At 64.4% G+C, this 16,832-nt stretch overlaps 9 protein-coding genes across 9 annotated transcripts; 1 reads left to right on the top strand and 8 right to left on the bottom strand.

Annotated features, from left to right (window-relative positions):
• Window positions 1–619: 619 nt before the first annotated feature.
• On the bottom strand, window positions 620–2,814 carry Q8F55_008535 (uncharacterized protein; the record flags this gene model as incomplete). The annotated part of the gene is made up of 5 exons (XM_069356930.1): window positions 620–1,141; window positions 1,185–1,209; window positions 1,588–1,600; window positions 2,124–2,697; window positions 2,746–2,814. The coding sequence occupies 5 exons, from the start codon at window positions 2,812–2,814 to the stop codon at window positions 620–622; spliced, it is 1,203 nt and encodes a 400-aa protein (XP_069204867.1).
• Window positions 2,815–3,076: 262 nt separating this feature from the next.
• Q8F55_008534 (uncharacterized protein) lies at window positions 3,077–3,846 on the bottom strand (the record flags this gene model as incomplete). Its single annotated transcript, XM_069356929.1, has 3 exons — window positions 3,077–3,102; window positions 3,142–3,727; window positions 3,781–3,846. 3 exons carry the CDS (start codon window positions 3,844–3,846, stop codon window positions 3,077–3,079), a joined length of 678 nt encoding a protein of 225 aa, XP_069204866.1.
• Window positions 3,847–4,481: 635 nt separating this feature from the next.
• On the bottom strand, window positions 4,482–5,182 carry Q8F55_008533 (uncharacterized protein; the record flags this gene model as incomplete). The annotated part of the gene is made up of 2 exons (XM_069356928.1): window positions 4,482–5,003; window positions 5,036–5,182. 2 exons carry the CDS (start codon window positions 5,180–5,182, stop codon window positions 4,482–4,484), a joined length of 669 nt encoding a protein of 222 aa, XP_069204865.1.
• Window positions 5,183–6,283: 1,101 nt separating this feature from the next.
• On the bottom strand, window positions 6,284–7,227 carry Q8F55_008532 (uncharacterized protein; the record flags this gene model as incomplete). Its single annotated transcript, XM_069356927.1, has 3 exons — window positions 6,284–6,883; window positions 6,921–7,089; window positions 7,124–7,227. 3 exons carry the CDS (start codon window positions 7,225–7,227, stop codon window positions 6,284–6,286), a joined length of 873 nt encoding a protein of 290 aa, XP_069204864.1.
• A 655-nt stretch (window positions 7,228–7,882) lies between these two features.
• Window positions 7,883–9,326, bottom strand: Q8F55_008531 (uncharacterized protein; the record flags this gene model as incomplete). Its single annotated transcript, XM_069356926.1, has 7 exons — window positions 7,883–7,948; window positions 7,987–8,105; window positions 8,143–8,287; window positions 8,732–8,969; window positions 9,066–9,191; window positions 9,242–9,264; window positions 9,297–9,326. 7 exons carry the CDS (start codon window positions 9,324–9,326, stop codon window positions 7,883–7,885), a joined length of 747 nt encoding a protein of 248 aa, XP_069204863.1.
• Window positions 9,327–9,554: 228 nt separating this feature from the next.
• Q8F55_008530 (uncharacterized protein) lies at window positions 9,555–11,081 on the bottom strand (the record flags this gene model as incomplete). The annotated part of the gene is made up of 3 exons (XM_069356925.1): window positions 9,555–10,281; window positions 10,317–10,712; window positions 10,747–11,081. 3 exons carry the CDS (start codon window positions 11,079–11,081, stop codon window positions 9,555–9,557), a joined length of 1,458 nt encoding a protein of 485 aa, XP_069204862.1.
• A 581-nt stretch (window positions 11,082–11,662) lies between these two features.
• On the bottom strand, window positions 11,663–13,741 carry Q8F55_008529 (uncharacterized protein; the record flags this gene model as incomplete). Its single annotated transcript, XM_069356924.1, has 5 exons — window positions 11,663–12,678; window positions 12,711–12,750; window positions 12,784–13,033; window positions 13,080–13,247; window positions 13,485–13,741. The coding sequence occupies 5 exons, from the start codon at window positions 13,739–13,741 to the stop codon at window positions 11,663–11,665; spliced, it is 1,731 nt and encodes a 576-aa protein (XP_069204861.1).
• An 856-nt stretch (window positions 13,742–14,597) lies between these two features.
• Q8F55_008528 (uncharacterized protein) lies at window positions 14,598–15,580 on the top strand (the record flags this gene model as incomplete). The annotated part of the gene is made up of 2 exons (XM_069356923.1): window positions 14,598–15,307; window positions 15,340–15,580. 2 exons carry the CDS (start codon window positions 14,598–14,600, stop codon window positions 15,578–15,580), a joined length of 951 nt encoding a protein of 316 aa, XP_069204860.1.
• Window positions 15,581–15,641: 61 nt separating this feature from the next.
• Q8F55_008527 (uncharacterized protein) lies at window positions 15,642–16,605 on the bottom strand (the record flags this gene model as incomplete). The annotated part of the gene is made up of 2 exons (XM_069356922.1): window positions 15,642–16,254; window positions 16,292–16,605. 2 exons carry the CDS (start codon window positions 16,603–16,605, stop codon window positions 15,642–15,644), a joined length of 927 nt encoding a protein of 308 aa, XP_069204859.1.
• Between the last annotated feature and the right edge of the window lie 227 nt (window positions 16,606–16,832).

Genomic DNA, 16,832 nt, shown 5'->3' with positions numbered 1-16,832 from the left:
GTGTCGCTCGCTCTGAGCGCGGGATGGCGGCTTCTGAGTAACGCCTGTCGCTCTCGTCACTCCGGCGACCTGCCTCGAGTTCAAAGATGGCAAAGATGGTTCGAGTGCGAAGACGCCGCCAGGGCGAAACGCTTCGAGTGGGAAGATGAGCGCCGCCGGATGTGCGAGACTGAGAATGACGGGTGAGACGGTGGGACTGGACTCACGCCCTGCGCCAGATTGAGTGGCGAAAACCGAGAGTTGGAACCAAACAACCAAGTGGACCGCCTCCACCTAGTGCATTTCGGGGCCCCAGTCGCCTTCTCCCTCTCCCACCCTCTCCTCTGCCCGCACCACCGCGCAGCTCACCGCCAGGTATACAGGCAGGTCTAGAAGTGCTGGAGCCGCCAGGACTGACAAATAGCAGCAGCAACTTCCATCTACACAGGAGTCTTCCATCTGGCCAAGGAGCGACGGCCAAGCAGAACAATGCCCGCCTTGGCATCGAGCTCATTGTGTATTCATCGCTACCCAGTCACACCATCTGTCTTCACCATTGTCAATCCCCTCTCTCGCCTGCTAATCTAGTCTACCAATTTCGTCTACTCGCCGTTGTGAAATCGCCCCCTGCCCCCATCCATCAACGGAACTCGATCTTGAGCCTGGCCTCCAGGTCCGAAACGGCCCTGGCATAGGCCCCAAGCGTGAGCTCAATGTGCCTGTCGCACTCCGTCTTGAAGTAGTTCACCGAGTTGTCGAACATGTGCAGCGAGTCTACGTTGGGCGTGGCGAGGTACGTGGCCAGCGTCTCCCGGAGCGTGTTGACCTGCCACGTGACGTAGCACTCGACTTCCTGGAAGTACCAGTCGCGAAAGTGGCGCAGCGAGGCCTCGAAGTTGCGCATGCTCTGCAGCAGGTTCGGGGGGCCGCTCCCGGAGCGCACGCCGTACTTCACCTGGGCGTTGCCGAGGGCGACCATGGCGACGGTGCGGACCTTGGCGCGCGACTCGGCGCGAACCTCCGTCACCTTGTTGAAGTGGGCCATGGCGCGCTCGGCTGCGGGCTGCAGAAGGGATTCGGGGATGTGCGTGTCGGGGTCGAGCCTGTGGCTCTCGAGCAGGGTGAGGAGAGAGTCAGTGGCGTAGTCCCATGGGTCGCGCTCCTGCGTGGTTAGCTGGCTCCAGCGGCATGGAGGGCCCTCTCACCGTCTCCTCGTCGCTCTCGCGGCGGCTGGGGCTGCTGTGGTGGGTACACATGTTTGTGTGCTGTTGGTGGAAGTAAAAGTTGTGTGTTTGTGGGAGTTGTGGGTGAAGGTTTGTGGATGGGAGGTGTGTGGGCGAAAGGGGGTGTGGGTCCAGAACTTTATACATACGTCGTGGGCGTGGCCAGGTGATGGCTCGCCTTCACCTCTCTGGCTTTGGATGCCATCACCGCGGTGCGGCACAAACATTGTGAGGCACTCCATCACCCCACAATGAGCCCCCAAACAAACACGACTTGGGCTGACACAGCGTGTAGTTCATTAGCCTTTGTCTAAACAAGCCAAATAAACCGCGTTGGTTGTGGCTACCGCGAGCGAGATGTCCATCCATTCTTGCACAGACTCACGCATTGTCTCGGCCTGGTTCAGAGCCGAGCTCGACACAGCCCGTACACTCGGCCCAATCCTCCTACTCACCTCCACATCAACAAAGCTCGCTGAGCGCACTCCAAGCCATCTCCTTCGATCAATTTCACCCAGTCCCCCGCACAACTGACCGTCTCTCCGTCCCCGTCGGTGTCCTTGTTCTCGTCCTCTCCCCCCTCGGCCTCTTCATCCTCCTCAGCCAGTTTGCGGACTGATAGGAGCGACTGACGACAGCAGCACGACCTGCATGCGAAGGTACAAATGCTACCATGTTGTCTCCGCGCGGTGCGCAAGCCCCCCACCTCAGGGAGCAGTGCGAGGCTGGTCCATGACGTGGAGTGGCGCATGGATGGCAGCTGTCCTCGAAAAAGATGTTGTGCACATAGCTCCCATCCCCGTCGCCCACCTCCAGATCACTGCTGAGGGCAGTGCAGCTCCACGTCCGGTGACTCCACCGAAGGATCGCTGTCGTCGCCGAGAACTAGCCGTCAGCAAGGACCCACGGGACAGGACGTACTCTTCGCCGTCATGGGCTTGAGCTTCGGGCCCCGGATCTCCGCGTCGAAGAAGTGGCCGCGGTACGTCCACTCCCCGAGCGACACAAGGTGCTTGGCCTTGTCGATCAGAAGGACCAAGCAGTCCTTGTGCGCGTCCACCACGTCGCCGTGCTGGAGGTCGAGGTCGGCGACCGAGGTGTCGCTGATCTGGCGCGTGGCACTCCAGAGCTTGAACCGCATGTGGTTCAGCCGGTTCAGGAGGTGGTCGCAAACGCCGTCCCAGAACGCGAGGTGCGCCGTGTCATTGTGTACCCGGTGCTCGGTGTACGGGTTGAGTCCGGGAGGCGGGCAGCTGACATGCCACATGGTGGCCTTCTCGTTCCAGATGTGCTGGCGGTTCTCGGCGGACTGGTGGAAGACCGCGTCCATTTCCAGCTGGGCGGCTTTGGTGGCGTGGATGAGCGCCGTCTTGTGCTCGCGGGCGACGGCGGAGGCGGACTTGTAGAGTGCCGCAGTTGTCGCGTCGGCGGCGGTCGTGGCACGATTGCGCGTGGTGCGAATCTCCATGACGAGACGGTCGCGCGCAGCCATCCACTACCGAGTCAGTGGGTGTGTCGGGGGTTGGGGGACGGGTGGACTCACTGCCTCGTTCTTGGACGTAGAGTTGGGAGGGCCGACGAGGCCTTCCATGCGGCTGTAGAGGGTGGGCATTGGGACTCGTGGACGTTGGAGAGTGGGTGTGTGGAAGGAGTGAGACAGTCGAGTGAGTGAAGTGAGTGAGTGAATGGTGGGTTGAGTCGGGTGTGTCAGTGAGTGACGTCTAAATAGGAGGGACGAGGTGCGAGGCTGACACCTCGCGGGCGGCGCCATGCGACCCACAGCACAGACGGACGTTGAACGCCACACACACACTGCATCAGGACCACCCGGTCGCCCTTTTCGGATGGATCAACTTCTTGGCGCCTCGTCCGCCTCACGGCGACATTGGGACGAAGTCACCTGCTTTGTCAGCGCGACTACCACAATGACTCAACATACTAGTCGCCACTGAGGTGGGGGAGACGGCCGCAAGGCGTCGGCGGAACTCTTGGTCCTTGCCGTCGAGGAAGGCGTCGAAGGAGCTCGTGACGAGGTCAATCTGGCGCTGCAGCGGAGCCACAGCGTCTGAGACTTGGGTTTGGAAGACAGCAAGTGACTCGGCTGTCGGAGGCTCCTTCACAAACTCTTCCAGCTTAGTGTGGATGTCGTCGTAGAAGCCACTGTAAACCCTGTCAAGGTGCGAGCGGTAGAGCAAATACCCGCTGAAGCTCCCTTCCGAGTTGCCGGAGGGTGAACGGTTGTAGCGACCATAGAGGGAGGCCTTGTGCTCTTCCATTCCAGCGAGCTTGTAGTTCTTGGGGTCAACGGCGGCGGCCTCCACAAGAGCCTTTTCGACCATCGTGACCTCATGGGCCATCTCTTTCTGAGTCATCCTCTCGGCCATTATGGCTTCACCGTAGGTGTCGTCGGCAGCCTCCACGGCAGACATGTAGAGGTTGGTATTGTGGGTGTCGTCGAAAGACCCAGTGATGATGCGCCACCTGGCATTGCTGATGGTCTCATGCAGGCGTGCTTTCGCTTCGGCCTGTTGTGCAGGGTGTTAGCTCGGCATGCAAGAGCACAGCGATGTGCGCCTACCTCGCCCAGATACCAATCGTCATTGGTGGGTTCCTCTGGTGGAGAGTGAGTGCCGTCGGAGGGCATGTTGCTTGGAGTGAATGGGAAACACGGATGAGGAAGAGTGGGTGTGGTTGGGGGGAAGCGAAGCCTTTATACGCACAGCGCAGTGATGTGATGGCTGCTCGATACATATGTACAGCTGTGGTTCCTCCCACCACGGAACCACATTTTCGTTGTTCTCCTGCCACTCCATCTTCTTTGTCTGCTTGGGTTTTGACATCGACATCGGGGCATTGTCACCTGTTCCGTCAGTGCAGGCCAAGACAACAAGACAACAGTCAACATCCAAGTTCGGGGTGCGCTCGGTTGCAATGCGGGCCGAATTCGCCAGCCTGGGCTGTCAGCTCGTCACCCAGGTGCCGTCCGAAGGCTGCCCGCCCTTTTGCCCATTGCCATGAGCTCTTTGTGTCTTTCTTTCACCTGTGGGTCAGTCGACGAAGAGAGTCGTCAGCCGAGGAAGACGGGGGAAGGCACACCCGTTTCGTCGACGCCAGCTGCAGTCGTCCCCGCCGTTCCATCCTCGGCCGCCTTCCTCGTTGCGCTGCTCCGCCTCTTGGTCAATGAGCCGAGGTCTTCATACAAGCCACATGGTACATGCTAAAGACACGCCGTCTGCGGTCAGCACCGCCCAGCCAATGCCACTCACCATCTCCCTCACATCACCACTCATCCACGTCCATGGCGTCGTCGTCGCGCTCCTTCTTCTTCTCGACGCGCAGCGAGTGGTTTTTGAAGTATCCACCCGAGCTCGTGGCCGTCGAGTAGTTGACGTCGGCGGTCGGGGTGTACGGCGGGGGGGCCATGGTCGCCTCGGCGTTGGCCTGCGCGACGAGCGCCGCGCGCCCCGGGTGGACGGTGTGGGCGCCGTTACGCGCGGGGGGTGCGGGCGGAGTCGGCGGCGGCGCGGGCTGGATGGGACGCGGGGCATGGTGGTGGTGGGTTGGTGGGGGTGGGCGCAGTGTCGGCTGCTGCTGCGCGAGCTCGCGGTTGAGCTGTTCGAGGAGCGACCCGCCGCGCGTCAGTTCGGGGCGCGGCGATCCCTGCTGCGGGTGCGTTTGCTGGCGGCGCGGGGGTGGGGGCCGACGCGGCTGCTGCTGGGCTGGCCGCTGCTGCTGCTGCGGGCCCATGCGCGCGAGCAGCGCCGGCGGACGAGGAGCCTGCTGGACGCTGCGGGGCGGCGGCTGGGGTCAGCGTGCCCGGCGCGCGCGCTCACCTGCTGCGGACTCTGGCTTCCCCACGCGCGCTGCGCTGGGGGGTCTGTCGGCCCACGGTCGTCGTCGTGGTCGTCACGCCGCGGCTTGCCCAGTGGCGTGCTGTTTGAGCTTGTGGCCGTCGCCGTGTTGCGGCGGTTGCGGCCCATGGTGATGGTTGGGTGTCGCGCAAGTGGGAGGTGGGGGAAGTGAAGTGGACGAAGGAGGAGTGAGAGGTGACGAATTTCGGGCGTCGGTCGTTGTGTGGCGGTGAGCCGCGGGCGGCGACGGACGGGGCACAGCGGCCTTGACACTCTGCGCCGCGGAGGGCATGCGACGTGGTAACTTGAGACAGCGAGGAGCGACTGTGGAGAGAGATGAGATGGGCACCTCGCGTCGGCGATGGTGAGATGCAGCCTGGTACTCACCGCGGCGCCGGCGGCACGGCCAGCCACCGAGTCCGAGCACACACGCGCGCGCCGGGCACGGGCAATCACGTGCACTCACCACAGCACCCCCCTTTCCATGCGACCACAACGCCTCATGCATGAGGCGCAGACGAGCCCAACAGCACCGACCTCGGCGCGGAGTGCATACGCGCCGGCGAGGGCCCGACGGGTGGGCGGGGGAGGGTCGGGCCCGGCGTCGGCCGTGACGCCGAGCGGATCGGGCGGGGGGAGGGCTGGGGTCTGTCGTCACTGCACGTCGGGGGCGGACGTCGCCGTGGGATTCTCGACGAGCTCGGCGTGGCTGGTTGAGTACCGAGACTGGCCCCATCCTGGGAGAAGCCACCTCGACACCCGGGTGAGGAAAACTGTGCGACTGGGTTGCAGGTCTTCCAGTGATGACACTGCGGGCGGCAACCACTCCTATGCTGTGGCTGATTAGAATACATCGTCTGGACATGTTCTATCAGCTGGATTCTGATGTGGGAGCCATGGTGCAAAGAGTGAGCTCGAGATGCAGGCGGCGGTGGCTTTCCTCGTCGGCGGTGCGCCAGTGTCCAATTCCCACCCGGCGTTCGACCTGCTCTGCAGCTGTCAGCTGTACCTCGGAGCGAAGAGGAAGAGCACTCACCAGACTCTCCGCGACCGTGAGGTACAGTACCAGTCAACGTCGTAGTACACCTCGACGTAATCACCGCTCGTAACAAAGAACTTGTGCATCTTCTACAAGGTATGTGCTCTACAAGGCACTGCCATCTCCGTCGTCAGGTCACAGCCGTCTACACTCTCTTCTTATCTACTGCAATGTCCCATCAAAGGTCGCGTCTACCAATGCGCGGGCGCGCCCATGGAGACACGCATAGGCTGGCCGCCGTCGTCGCCGTCGTCGCCGCCGTGCTCGTCCTCGTTGCGGCGGCGCTTGCGCTGCACCATGGTACTGGGTCCAGGGCCCGAGAGGCCTGAGATGGGGCTCGGCGAGCGCGACGGGCGGTACGGAGGGCTGCCGATGTTGGCCTCAGGGCAGTAGCCGCCAACAGCCTGGACGGTATCACCGTAGTGGACCGACGGGTTCAAGGGGGCGACGTCGGTGGCCCATTCCGAGCGGTAGGGAGGGCTGTGAGCGGTGAGGTGAGGAGAGTGGCCACGAGACTCGGCGACGGTGGGAGCATCGGTGTCCAGAGCGCGGATCGTGGGCTTGGGCGAGGCGGGCGTGCTGGGCTCAAGGGTGTAGTCGGTGAAGTCTTGGAACGAGCTGTGGACGAAGCAATCCAGGACAAACCTCTGGTCAAGGATGCGGCCAGAGGGATGAAGCGGACCAAGGCTGTCGATAATGCGCTGCGTCTCGGGACCACCGGTGATCTCGGGGCCGGGAACAAGGACGTAGAGACCGCTCTGCACGGCGTCCTCGATGACACCGCCCATGTTCTGAGGGTCAGCTACAGCGGTCACTAGATGCGCTTACCTCGATGAGCCAACCTAGGCCCTGGGTGCAGCCTCTGGCGAGATAGAACGTGCACGGGCTGAAGGCCGCAAACACCTGCGGCGGCGGCGGTGCCGAGATGGCGGCGCTGGGACCAGTCTCGGGCTGGGCCGCTGCGCTTGAAGCGTTGGCCACAGCCGGGCTCTTGAGGCTTCTATGTCAGCGAAGCACGGTTGGGCACTCACATGACGGTCCAGGCGACGCGATCAGGGCCGGTCGGCTCGCGTCCATGGTCAAGCCAGTGGTTTACGTACTCAGGAAGCACGATTTGAGGTCGAGGGCGAGCCATATGAATCACCAGGTAGAGTAGCTCGGGCAGAGTGAGGCTGTGGCCAAGAGCACCCCTCGCTGGCTTGTGCATGGGCAAGCACTGCCAGACAATACTGGTGGCTCCCACCGGCAGGCAGACGACAATGAAGTTCGCCTCTGCACGGCCCGTGGTAACCGCGCCGCCAGCTCTCTACGCGCATCAGCGCCTGTCTCGAGCAGTCTACTCACCTTGATATACGACTCCTGGGCCTTGAGATCGGCTCCGGATCTATTATCCTTAGCAAGAAGGAAGCTGGTCCCCTGCAGAAAACCAACGCCACGCATCATGTAGACGGACGGAAGGAGGTGGAAGGGATGGAGGATGAGAGGGAGAGAGGGAGCTAGAATGGAGTGGGGGAGTGGGAGAGGGAAGAGGAAGAGAGTAAAAGAGAGTGAGACGATGGGACAATGGGAGAATGAGGGAAGACGAGTTGCGAGTTGGGTGACTAGACTGAGTGGTGAGTGGGGTGAGTGACGGGCGTGCAGGCCGGCGGCGACAGCGGCGACGGCGGAAGTGGCGAGGTGGCGAGTGGCGAGTGCAACACACCAGTGGCACATGGCACATGGCACAAGGCCTCGCAACGCGCAGCACGCAGCGCTGCGGCTCAGTCGATCCATCTCGGCGTCATCAACAGCTACAGCACAGTGAACCCGCCATCGAGTACGAGTACATGACCCGTCATGTAGTCTGCCTCGTCTGACTAGAGAATCAGCGGGGCCTCGACCAACTAGTGCTTACCGAAAGATAGACGATCGCGTTGGCGACGTCGACCGGCTCGCCGATGCGCCCGAGCGGCGTGACGGCAATCATCTGCTGCATGCCGGCGTGCTCGGCTGGGGGGAGGTTGCGCGTGAGGGCTGAGAGTGAGCTCGGCGCATACGCGGGCTTGCTCACCCGTGTTCGTTGAGCCCGGGGCGATCGCGTTGACCCGGATGCCCTTGGCGCCGTACTCTGCCGCGGCCACCTTGGTGAGGTTGGCCAGCGCGGCCTTGGACGAGCCGTACGCCGCGCAGTACGGAAAGCCGTTGATGCCTGCGATCTGGGCAGTGTAAGCAGGGTGATCACTGCTCGCCCACAGTGGCCGGTATCGCACTCGAGCATCACGACGTATCGGTGCACCGCCCACCCAGGATGAGTGCTGCAATTCGCGCCACGCTGACGCGGTGGGACGGATTACCCTAGCTCAACTAGATGTCGCAGCAGGTGCGCCGTGCAACTCTTGGGGGACTGACGAGCAGAGCCAGTACACCCCAGTGCCCTGCACGTCGTCCACCCAACTAATCGCGAGGCCGCGGGCCGAGTTCGTCGCTCGCACCCTTACTACGCTCGAGCCGGGACGGGCCAGTGTTGAGCTCAAGCCCATCGTCGGAGAACACCCCAACCAAGTCCGCATGCGTCTCGCTTCCGAGAGGCGCGTCTGTCGTCGTGAGGACGAGGACAGAGCGCCGCCTTCCACGCAGGGCAGGTCACACTCTCGACTCACGGATGAGATGTTGACGATTGAGCCCTTGCGCTCTTCGGCAAGCAAGGTGCGGATGAACACCTGCATGCCGTGCAGAGGCGCGCGCAGGTTGACGTCATACACGCGCTCCCAATCCTCGCCCGAGACCTCGACCAACGGCGCGTGGTGCGCGACGCCGGCGTTGTTGACGAGCACGTTGGGGTTGGCTCCGAACACTTTCTTGGCGGCCTCGAACGCGCGCGTCCACGTCTCGGGCAGGCTATGCCGTCAGTGTCGGTTTGGGTCGGGTCGGGTGACGACGAGTTCCTGGCCGCGCGCTGCATCACTCGGCCCCCCGTCCGCACCACCCACTCACACCACGCTGCCCTTGACAAACTCGACGCCCTTTGGATACGGCTCCTCTGGTGCAGAGGGCTCGGTGAGGTCGACGGCGACGACACTCGCGCCGTTGGCGACAAACAAGTCAACGGCCGCCTTGCCGCTGTGTGACGTCAGCCCGCGGCGGTGGCGTCCATCTCGGTGGCCACTCACATGCCCGAGCTGCCGCCGGTGATCTGGGGTCAGCACAAACGAGACGACCACCCACAATAGCAATCTTGCCCTGCAGACGTGTCATGGGGGGAGTGTTGGGATGTGGACAAAATCAAGAGCAGCCCCGCTCTTATAAGGTTGGCCGATTTCTGGTTAAAAGGTTTCTCTTTGGTGGTCACAGTCCAACGGATCTCAACTAGCGCAGGCACCGAGACATGCCGATGGGCGGCGTGTCCCGCGCCGCGGCCATTGCCGCCCTCGTGCTGCCCACCTAGGCGAAGAGTACAACATGCATACCGTACAGCCCCCTCCGTCACTTGCACGCGTTGCACACCGTGTCGATGAGGGCGAACGGCGCGCCAAGCGGCGGGAGGACGATGCCCTCGGGCCATCCCTCCTCGCCCGTGCGGCGGCGGGCGAGGACACGCTCCATCGTACGGGCGAAGCGCGGCGTAAAGTGCCCCTGGTTGAGCGCGTCCGTCTGCAGCACGGCCAGCCCCGTCTCATAGTATCGTCTTGTCGCGTCGGATTCGGGCAGCCGGCCCGCGTCGGCCGGCGGGAGGAGGCACATGGTGGCATGGGCGAGGATCGTGCCGCCGACACTCGGTGCGGTGCGCTTGGCCGTATCGAGGTCGGCGTACGCGTCGATGATGCCTGCGGCAGCCGCCAGCGCGTGCCGGTGGGCGCGGGCCTGGCCAATGACTCCAGCCTGTAGCGGCAGCATGTTGATGCTCAGGCGGACGTGGTGCGCGAGGACGAGCGTGTGCGTGTGGCCGCCCAGCACGCGCGCGTACTCGCTCGGCCCGGACGTCCACTTGAAGAACCAGTCCTCGAGCCCGTCGTTCGCTCGGAGGACGAGGTCGGCGAGGGTCTCCAAGCTCCCTGTCGAGGCCCAGTCCGTGACAAGCCGGATGAGCGACACGAGCTCGGCCTGCGCCGCGATTGGGGAGAGGGATGGCTGCGCGACCATCTCACCGAGCCCCGCAGGCTCAGGAGCGCGTGGGTACGTGCCAAAGGGCAGCCCATAGCCCAGGCAGAGGCTAAAGTCAGCGTTGTCCACAAATAGCACACTCACAGTCCGTCGTACAGCTCGCAGATGTGGGCGGCGGCCCAGGCCGGCGACCCGACGTCGCCGAGCGGCACGCGGGCCAGCAGCGCGCCGGCGTGCCGGACCAGGGTGAACGCGCTGGGTTCGTCCACCCGACTGATACCCCAAAGAGCAGCAACGAGCACGCCGAGCGCGTCTAGCCCGCTCGCCCTTGGCGCGAGGAGGCTCGCCGCGATGTGGGCGTAGGCGAGGGCCGCGAGCGCATCGGCGATGTCTGGCTCGGCACATGCTATTCCCGCCTCGGGCGGGACATTGACGTACGCTGCAGCCACGGCGGAGCAGAGGAGGAGTGGCGAGGTGTCACGCAGCTCGTCAAAGTGAAGGGCCAGTGGGCCGAGGTGCGGGCCACAATGAGTCACAAAACTTTACTCAGCGCCGGCGCCGGTGGCGGACTCACAAGTCAAAGAGGGCGCGGGCGTCGCTCTCGGCGAGGATACCAGCGCTGGAAGGGTCGAGCGCGGGGGAGAGGAGGTCGGCAAGGCGCGGCCACGGCGAGCTAGACGACGACGGCGGCGTCGGGACGGGTGTTGGTGGCGAAGCCGACGGCGGGGTGGATGTGCGCTCCGAACTCCGCTTCCAGCGCGCCGAGCTCGCAAACTCGCAGTCGAGGTTCTTGCGCGTACACCGCTTGCACGGAAACTCGCCGTTGCAGCGGACCTTGTGACGGCGGCAGTAGAGGCAGGCGATGGACGATCGGCCGACGGGGCGCTGGCCGGGGGCGAGGGTGGTCATGGTGAGCGATTGAGCAGTGTCAAGACACAACAGCGAGCCCTTGCAGCTACGTGAACCTGCCAAGAGCTGCATACGAAGGCATGCCGAGGTGGCGTGCTGCTCGGTGGCCAGAGTCATGCAGGACGGGTGGCCGCCGTTTCCTCGGTGTCAACCTCGGTGTCAACAAACCCCGCCTCGGTCGGTTTGGCGTTATCTCGCGAAGCGTCTCGGGCCAGATCTGCTTCACGGCATCCCGCCCACTACGATTGTCTGGGCGCGCGAGGAATCTTACTCATCTCGCGGCGCGCGAGACCGACAGAGGGAGATCGTATGCAGCGAGTCCACCACCTCGTCTACGACGACGACGGCGACCCACTCCACACCACCGCCGAAAAGTGGGTGTTGTCGGACTGGGTCCGTCGTAAGCGCCGGGTCGAGCCAGATCGCACCTCGCGATATCAACGGGCACTGCGGAGCACTTCCGCACCCCACTCTCCGATATCGCAGTGCCTGTGCATGTGAGCGGCTCCGGCTGCCGCTCTGTCATGCTTGGCGCCGAGACCATGCACGCCGCCTCTACTGCATGCTCGACTCGTACTCTACTATGGCACAAAGGCCTCGCCCGCATCAACGCGGTCGTTCTCCTCCGAGATCCACACGTTGGCCACCCGGCCGGTCTTCACCAGCCCGAGGCCCTCCCACAGGGCGAGGCGGCGGTCCTCCTCCTCGTCCTCCTTGACCTTGTCGCGCGGAACAATCTCCATGCCGCGGGGGCCAAAGTGCGCGGCCTGTCGCGAGCTGTGCTCCCACGGCTCGCCGCCGTGCATGAACAGCAGCCACGCGCGGCCCATCGCGTCCGAGACGGCTTCGTGCGTTGCCATACCGCGCTCGACGAAGAACTTGTTGTAGTTGCGGAAGAGGTACATGACGTCGATCGAGTGGTGCGCCATGCCCTTGTAGCTCCGCCCGGCCTCGTCGAACGTGTTGGGAAGCGAGATGTGGTACCGGATCGCGCTGGGCCAGGCCTTGGCCAGCGCGTCCCCGGGGTAGAGGTAGCGCATGTCCTGGGCTGCGTACGACATCTGGACCGTGAGCTCGTCGACGGTGAGGTCCTGGTCGAGCTTGTACGCGGACTCGACGCCGCGCGCCTGCTCGGGCGTCAGTAGCGAGTTCAACGCCTTGATCAAGGGCGCCTTGCCGCGCCGCTTCGCCCGGGGGAGGAACACGCTCCGCTCGTCGGCAACGTCACCGAGGATCAGCGCCTCGACCTTGGGCTTGGCGACGCGGAACGTCCCGTCGTGGTGGTAGATCTCGGGGGGCACGAACGCGCCGTCGTGGAACACGCCCCAGGTCGACACCTTGCAGTGGACGATGCCGAGCTCGATGAGCTTGGCTGCCGAGACGGCGCGGAGTGAGTCGATGCGCTCCTCTGCGGTATCGGGCAGCGCGGCCTCGGCCTGTGCTGCCGCCTCCTTGACCATCTTGGCCCAGATGAGGTCGAGCCGGTGGATCGACCACACGTGTCGGTCTGCGAGGGGGCCAGACTGCACGATCGCGCGCGAGAACAGGGGCGGGATCTTGTAGTGCGTCTGCGCGTTGAGCTGGGCGTGGATCGCGTCTGGCGTCAGCGCGGCTCGTCGCCCCACTCACATCCACCCGCGCTTTGCCCGACAATCGTGATACGCTTGGCCTGCCCGTCAGCTCTACCACCTCAGTCACTCACATCGCCGCCGAAGCCCTCGATGTTGCGTTGGATCCAGTCGAGTGCCATGCGCTGGTCCCGCAGGCCAAAGTTGCCCCGGAACGCCGCGGAGCGCGCGCTGTCCAGGTCGGACGAGTATAGGAAGCCGAACGGCCCCAGGCGGTAGTTGATACCGATGGCGATGACGGGCAACCCCTGCGCCGCGGACCACTCGACAAACGCCACGGGGTTGTGGATCGGCTCGGACGCCGAGCCGACGTTGAACCCGCCGCTGCGAGTGTCAGCGACGGCACCTGGGCTGGCACGGCACCACCTACCCGTGGATCCAAACCATCACGGGCAAGAAGACGTCGTCGTACCCCACCGGCCGGGTGATGTTGAGGTTCAAGCACCGGAACTCGTCCTCCTCGAGCTCGGTCTCGAGGTGGGGCAGGGGAGGTCCGCAGCCGGCCTCGCCGCGTGACGGGGGTTGCGGGCAGCGCGGGCTGGGTGGTCAGCTTCCTTGTCATCGAGCACTTCGAGAAGCGGATGCAGGAGCGCAAGAACAAGCACTGAACGGTGAATGGTACCCCGCCGTTGTTCATACGCGCTGCCGGCGCATGACGTGGGGGTGGCTGCTACATGGGCGGACGCACGGCGGCAGTGTCGCCATCACTCATGGTGAGGCCGGCAGCGACCCGGTCGCTGCTCCGCTTGCTACCTCGCGCCGTCGCTCCACTCACCCTGGCTTCACCGCCTGGAATCCCTCCAGCATGGTAACGAACTGCGCCTGCGTCCAACGCTTTCGCACCTCGCCGTACGGGACGCCGTAGAACGACTCGACCCGCGCGTTATCCCGCACGCCGGTGATGGTGCGGAGGAGCGGGTGCTTGACAACCGGCGGGGCGACGGGGGCACCAGTTCCCGCGGCAGCTGCCGACTCTGCTGGAGCTGCCGACTCGGCTGGAGCTGCTGCAGGTATTGGGTCGGGGAGGGCCATTGTGATGGGATTGCAGAAGTGATGATGGATGATGGTCGACGGCGTTGATGTCTCTCAGTCCGCGACGTCGTTGACAGTCGTCATCACGGTCGGCAACGGATGGGTAACACTAACCGTTGGCGGCGCCACATCATAAGCACCTAGCGCCTGAAAAAAGCATCACAATGATCTGCCAGTTGACTGGTTAGATCATTTGATTGGAAGGTCGTCCATCGTTTACAATATGTGACGGTGTGGGTTCGAATCCCTGACGAAGCAATTCGTGTCCACCAATTTCCTAATCTCCAGCTGGACTAGAGATTGGGGGCCGCTCTAACCTCTACCAGATTAGCACTGGTAGGGGTTAACGGTTTGCTACTCGCTCTACTTTTGGTGCATATCCTCTGCAGCGTCGTAGGGCACGATTACAGCCCAGCTATCTCGACTACTACCCTGCGCAACTCGTATTGCTCGCAACGCGGCGCACACTATGCCAGCCCCAGTTATCCGCTCGCGGCAGAAGCAACTGGTTCGGCACCTCGTCGTCCTCGCGTCCCTCTTCGGCCTGTTGGCAACCGCGGCGAGCCTCCCACGCCTCGGGACAGGCGACGTGCCCAAGGTCCTCTTCCCCGGCATCGCGTGCGCGTGCCTAACCCCGGCGGCAGGCAAGATCGCATGGGAGGACTACGTGCCGCGCGTGCGGGCGTGGATGGGGCGGCAGGGGCCGGCGGAGTGAGTCGCGTGTAGGGTCTGGCTGACGAGGAGGGATGAGAGCGGCGTGCCCCTCGTGGCTGAGGTCACTGTCTAGGGCGCGAAGACGTCTAGATGACGAGAAGCGCCCGCTCTCACGACCACCCACTTCCTCGACTTGCTCGACATGGCCCAGCTGTGGGAGCTGCACGACGACATCGATACGGCCTTCGATGCCATGGAGAGGGCCAAGGGGAAGAACCAGGGCGACGGCGCGGAGAAGGCCAAGGACAAGGAGAAGGGCGACAGTGCGGTGGAGAAGGCCAAGGACGGGACCAAGGGCAGCGGCGCGGAGAAGGCCAAGGAGACGGTGGCGGGAGAGGCGGCGTTCGACGTCAAGCCGACGCGCGACGACCTGCAGCGCGCCGAGAGGGTCAAGCCGGCGGAGAAGGACAAGGTCGTCGGCGTGGAGGACGCGCGCGGTGGGGTGGCCAGCGCCGACCCCGAGGCTGTCGAGCCCAAGCCCAAGCCGGCCAAGGTCAAGTCCGACGCCAAGGTCAAGTCCGAGGCCAAGGTCAAGCCCGAGGCCAAGGTTAAGCCCGCGGCGGAAGTCAAGCCCGAGCCCAAGGCCCCGCGCAAGCGCAGGCTGGCCGCCAAGTCCGAGCCAGGCAAGAAGCCCAAGCCCGACGCGGAGCAGGCCTCGAGCCACGACACGGATCTCACCCCCTCCGACCAGTCGCCCTCCAAGGCCCCGCGCGCCGTCGCACGCGGCACGGCGTGGACGGCCGAAGAGCGCTGCCAGCTGCTCGAGTACATCGCGACCACGCCGCCCGACGCGCGCAAGTGGGACCAGGCCGTCGCCGGGCGCAACACGTCGCAGGCCAAGAACCAGTGGACGTGGGTGCGCGCCGCGAACTAGCTGACGGCAGGGACAAGATCTACCCGTGCCTCTGTGCCGCGCTCACCCAGGGCAAGGTTCAGGCCAAGCGGACGGCGCGCAACACGCCGTGGACGGCCGCCGAGCGCAAGGCGCTGCTCGACCACGTCGTCGCGCGCGGCCTCGTCAAGTGGGAGCTCGCGGCGCCGCCGCGCTCGGCGCACATGTGCCGCGGGACGTGGCGCGACACCGTGTACCCCCGCCTCGTGCGCGCTCTTGCCGACACGACCTAGGCTCCGTAGTGATGCAGCAATGACGTGAGACGCGACCCTACATGCTTCTGAACATCCCACACTACAACTTTGCCTTGTCAGCGCCCTCGGGCAGGCGCGTGTCGACGGCAAACCACCAGGGGTAGGCCGTGGGCGCGTCCTTGATCGTGCCCTTGAAGTCGACCTTGCGCTTCTCGAGGAACGAGGCGACGCCCTCGTTGATGTCCTTGGTCCCGTAGAGCCCGTACATGACGCGCGAGTCGAGCAGGTGCTGCTCCTCGGCGCTCGGGAGGGCGCGGTACATGAGGTTCTTGTTGAGCGCGATGCTGAGGCCCGAGCAGTTGGCCGCGATGTCGTCTGCGAGCTCGAGCGCGCGGGGCAGGACGGCCGAGGGCTGCTCGAGCACCTCGGAGAAGAGGCCGTCCAGCAGCTTGTGGTTGGCGGGGTAGACCGAGCCCGTGGTGACGATGTGCAGCACGCGGCTGTATCCGATGAGCTTGGGGAGGAAGAAGCTGCTCGCGGCCTCCATCACGAGCCCGCGGCGCGCGAACACGAAGCCGATCTTGGCCGGCGCGGCCGCGATGCGGATCGTCGCCGGCAGCGTCATGGTGATGCCGACGCCGACGGCCGAGCCCTGGATCGCGGCGATCGTCGGCTTGGAGCAGCGGTGGATGGCGAGCGAGACGCGGCCGCCGCTGGTGCGTTAGCGTGGATAATCAGCCTTGTACCCACCCATCGCGGTGTCCGTTCGTGTCATTGTCCGTCTTCTTGAACGCCTTGTTCCCGCTCAGGTCTGCGCCGGCGCAGAACATCTTGCCGTGCCCCGTAATCACGATGACCTTGACCCGATCGTCGGCCTCGTACGCCTCGATCGTGTCCACCAGCTCCTGCATCATGATGGCCGTGAAGGCGTTGTTCGCGTCGGGGCGGTACAGCGTGATGACCTGGACGGGCGTGACGCCGGCCGCCGTCGCCGGGTGGTTGGACAGCTTGATGTGCTGCGTGGGCAGGGCCGCGTAGGAGGCCGGGAGCGAGGGGGGCGACATGGTGGGCGAGTGTTGGGCTAGATGGAGAGGATGGGACGAGTTGAGAGTGTTGTTAGCTTCGGGCCTCACGTTTCAGCCAAGTTGTCGCCGACCCCGCGTCGGCTATTTCCGAAGCCGGTATGTGTCACCGGCGCCCAACAATCGCACAAGGGGCCCCAACGAGTGCCGCGGCAACGACATCGCCGAGCGCGGCGTCGAGCGAGCCGGTGCACGTCTGACGATGCGTG

This window comes from Vanrija albida (assembly GCF_041260175.1).
Source record: "Vanrija albida strain AlHP1 chromosome Unknown contig_7, whole genome shotgun sequence".
NCBI lineage: Eukaryota > Fungi > Basidiomycota > Tremellomycetes > Trichosporonales > Trichosporonaceae > Vanrija > Vanrija albida.
Note: the sequence above shows the minus strand (reverse complement) of the source record. Positions and strands in the feature narration are given on the sequence as shown.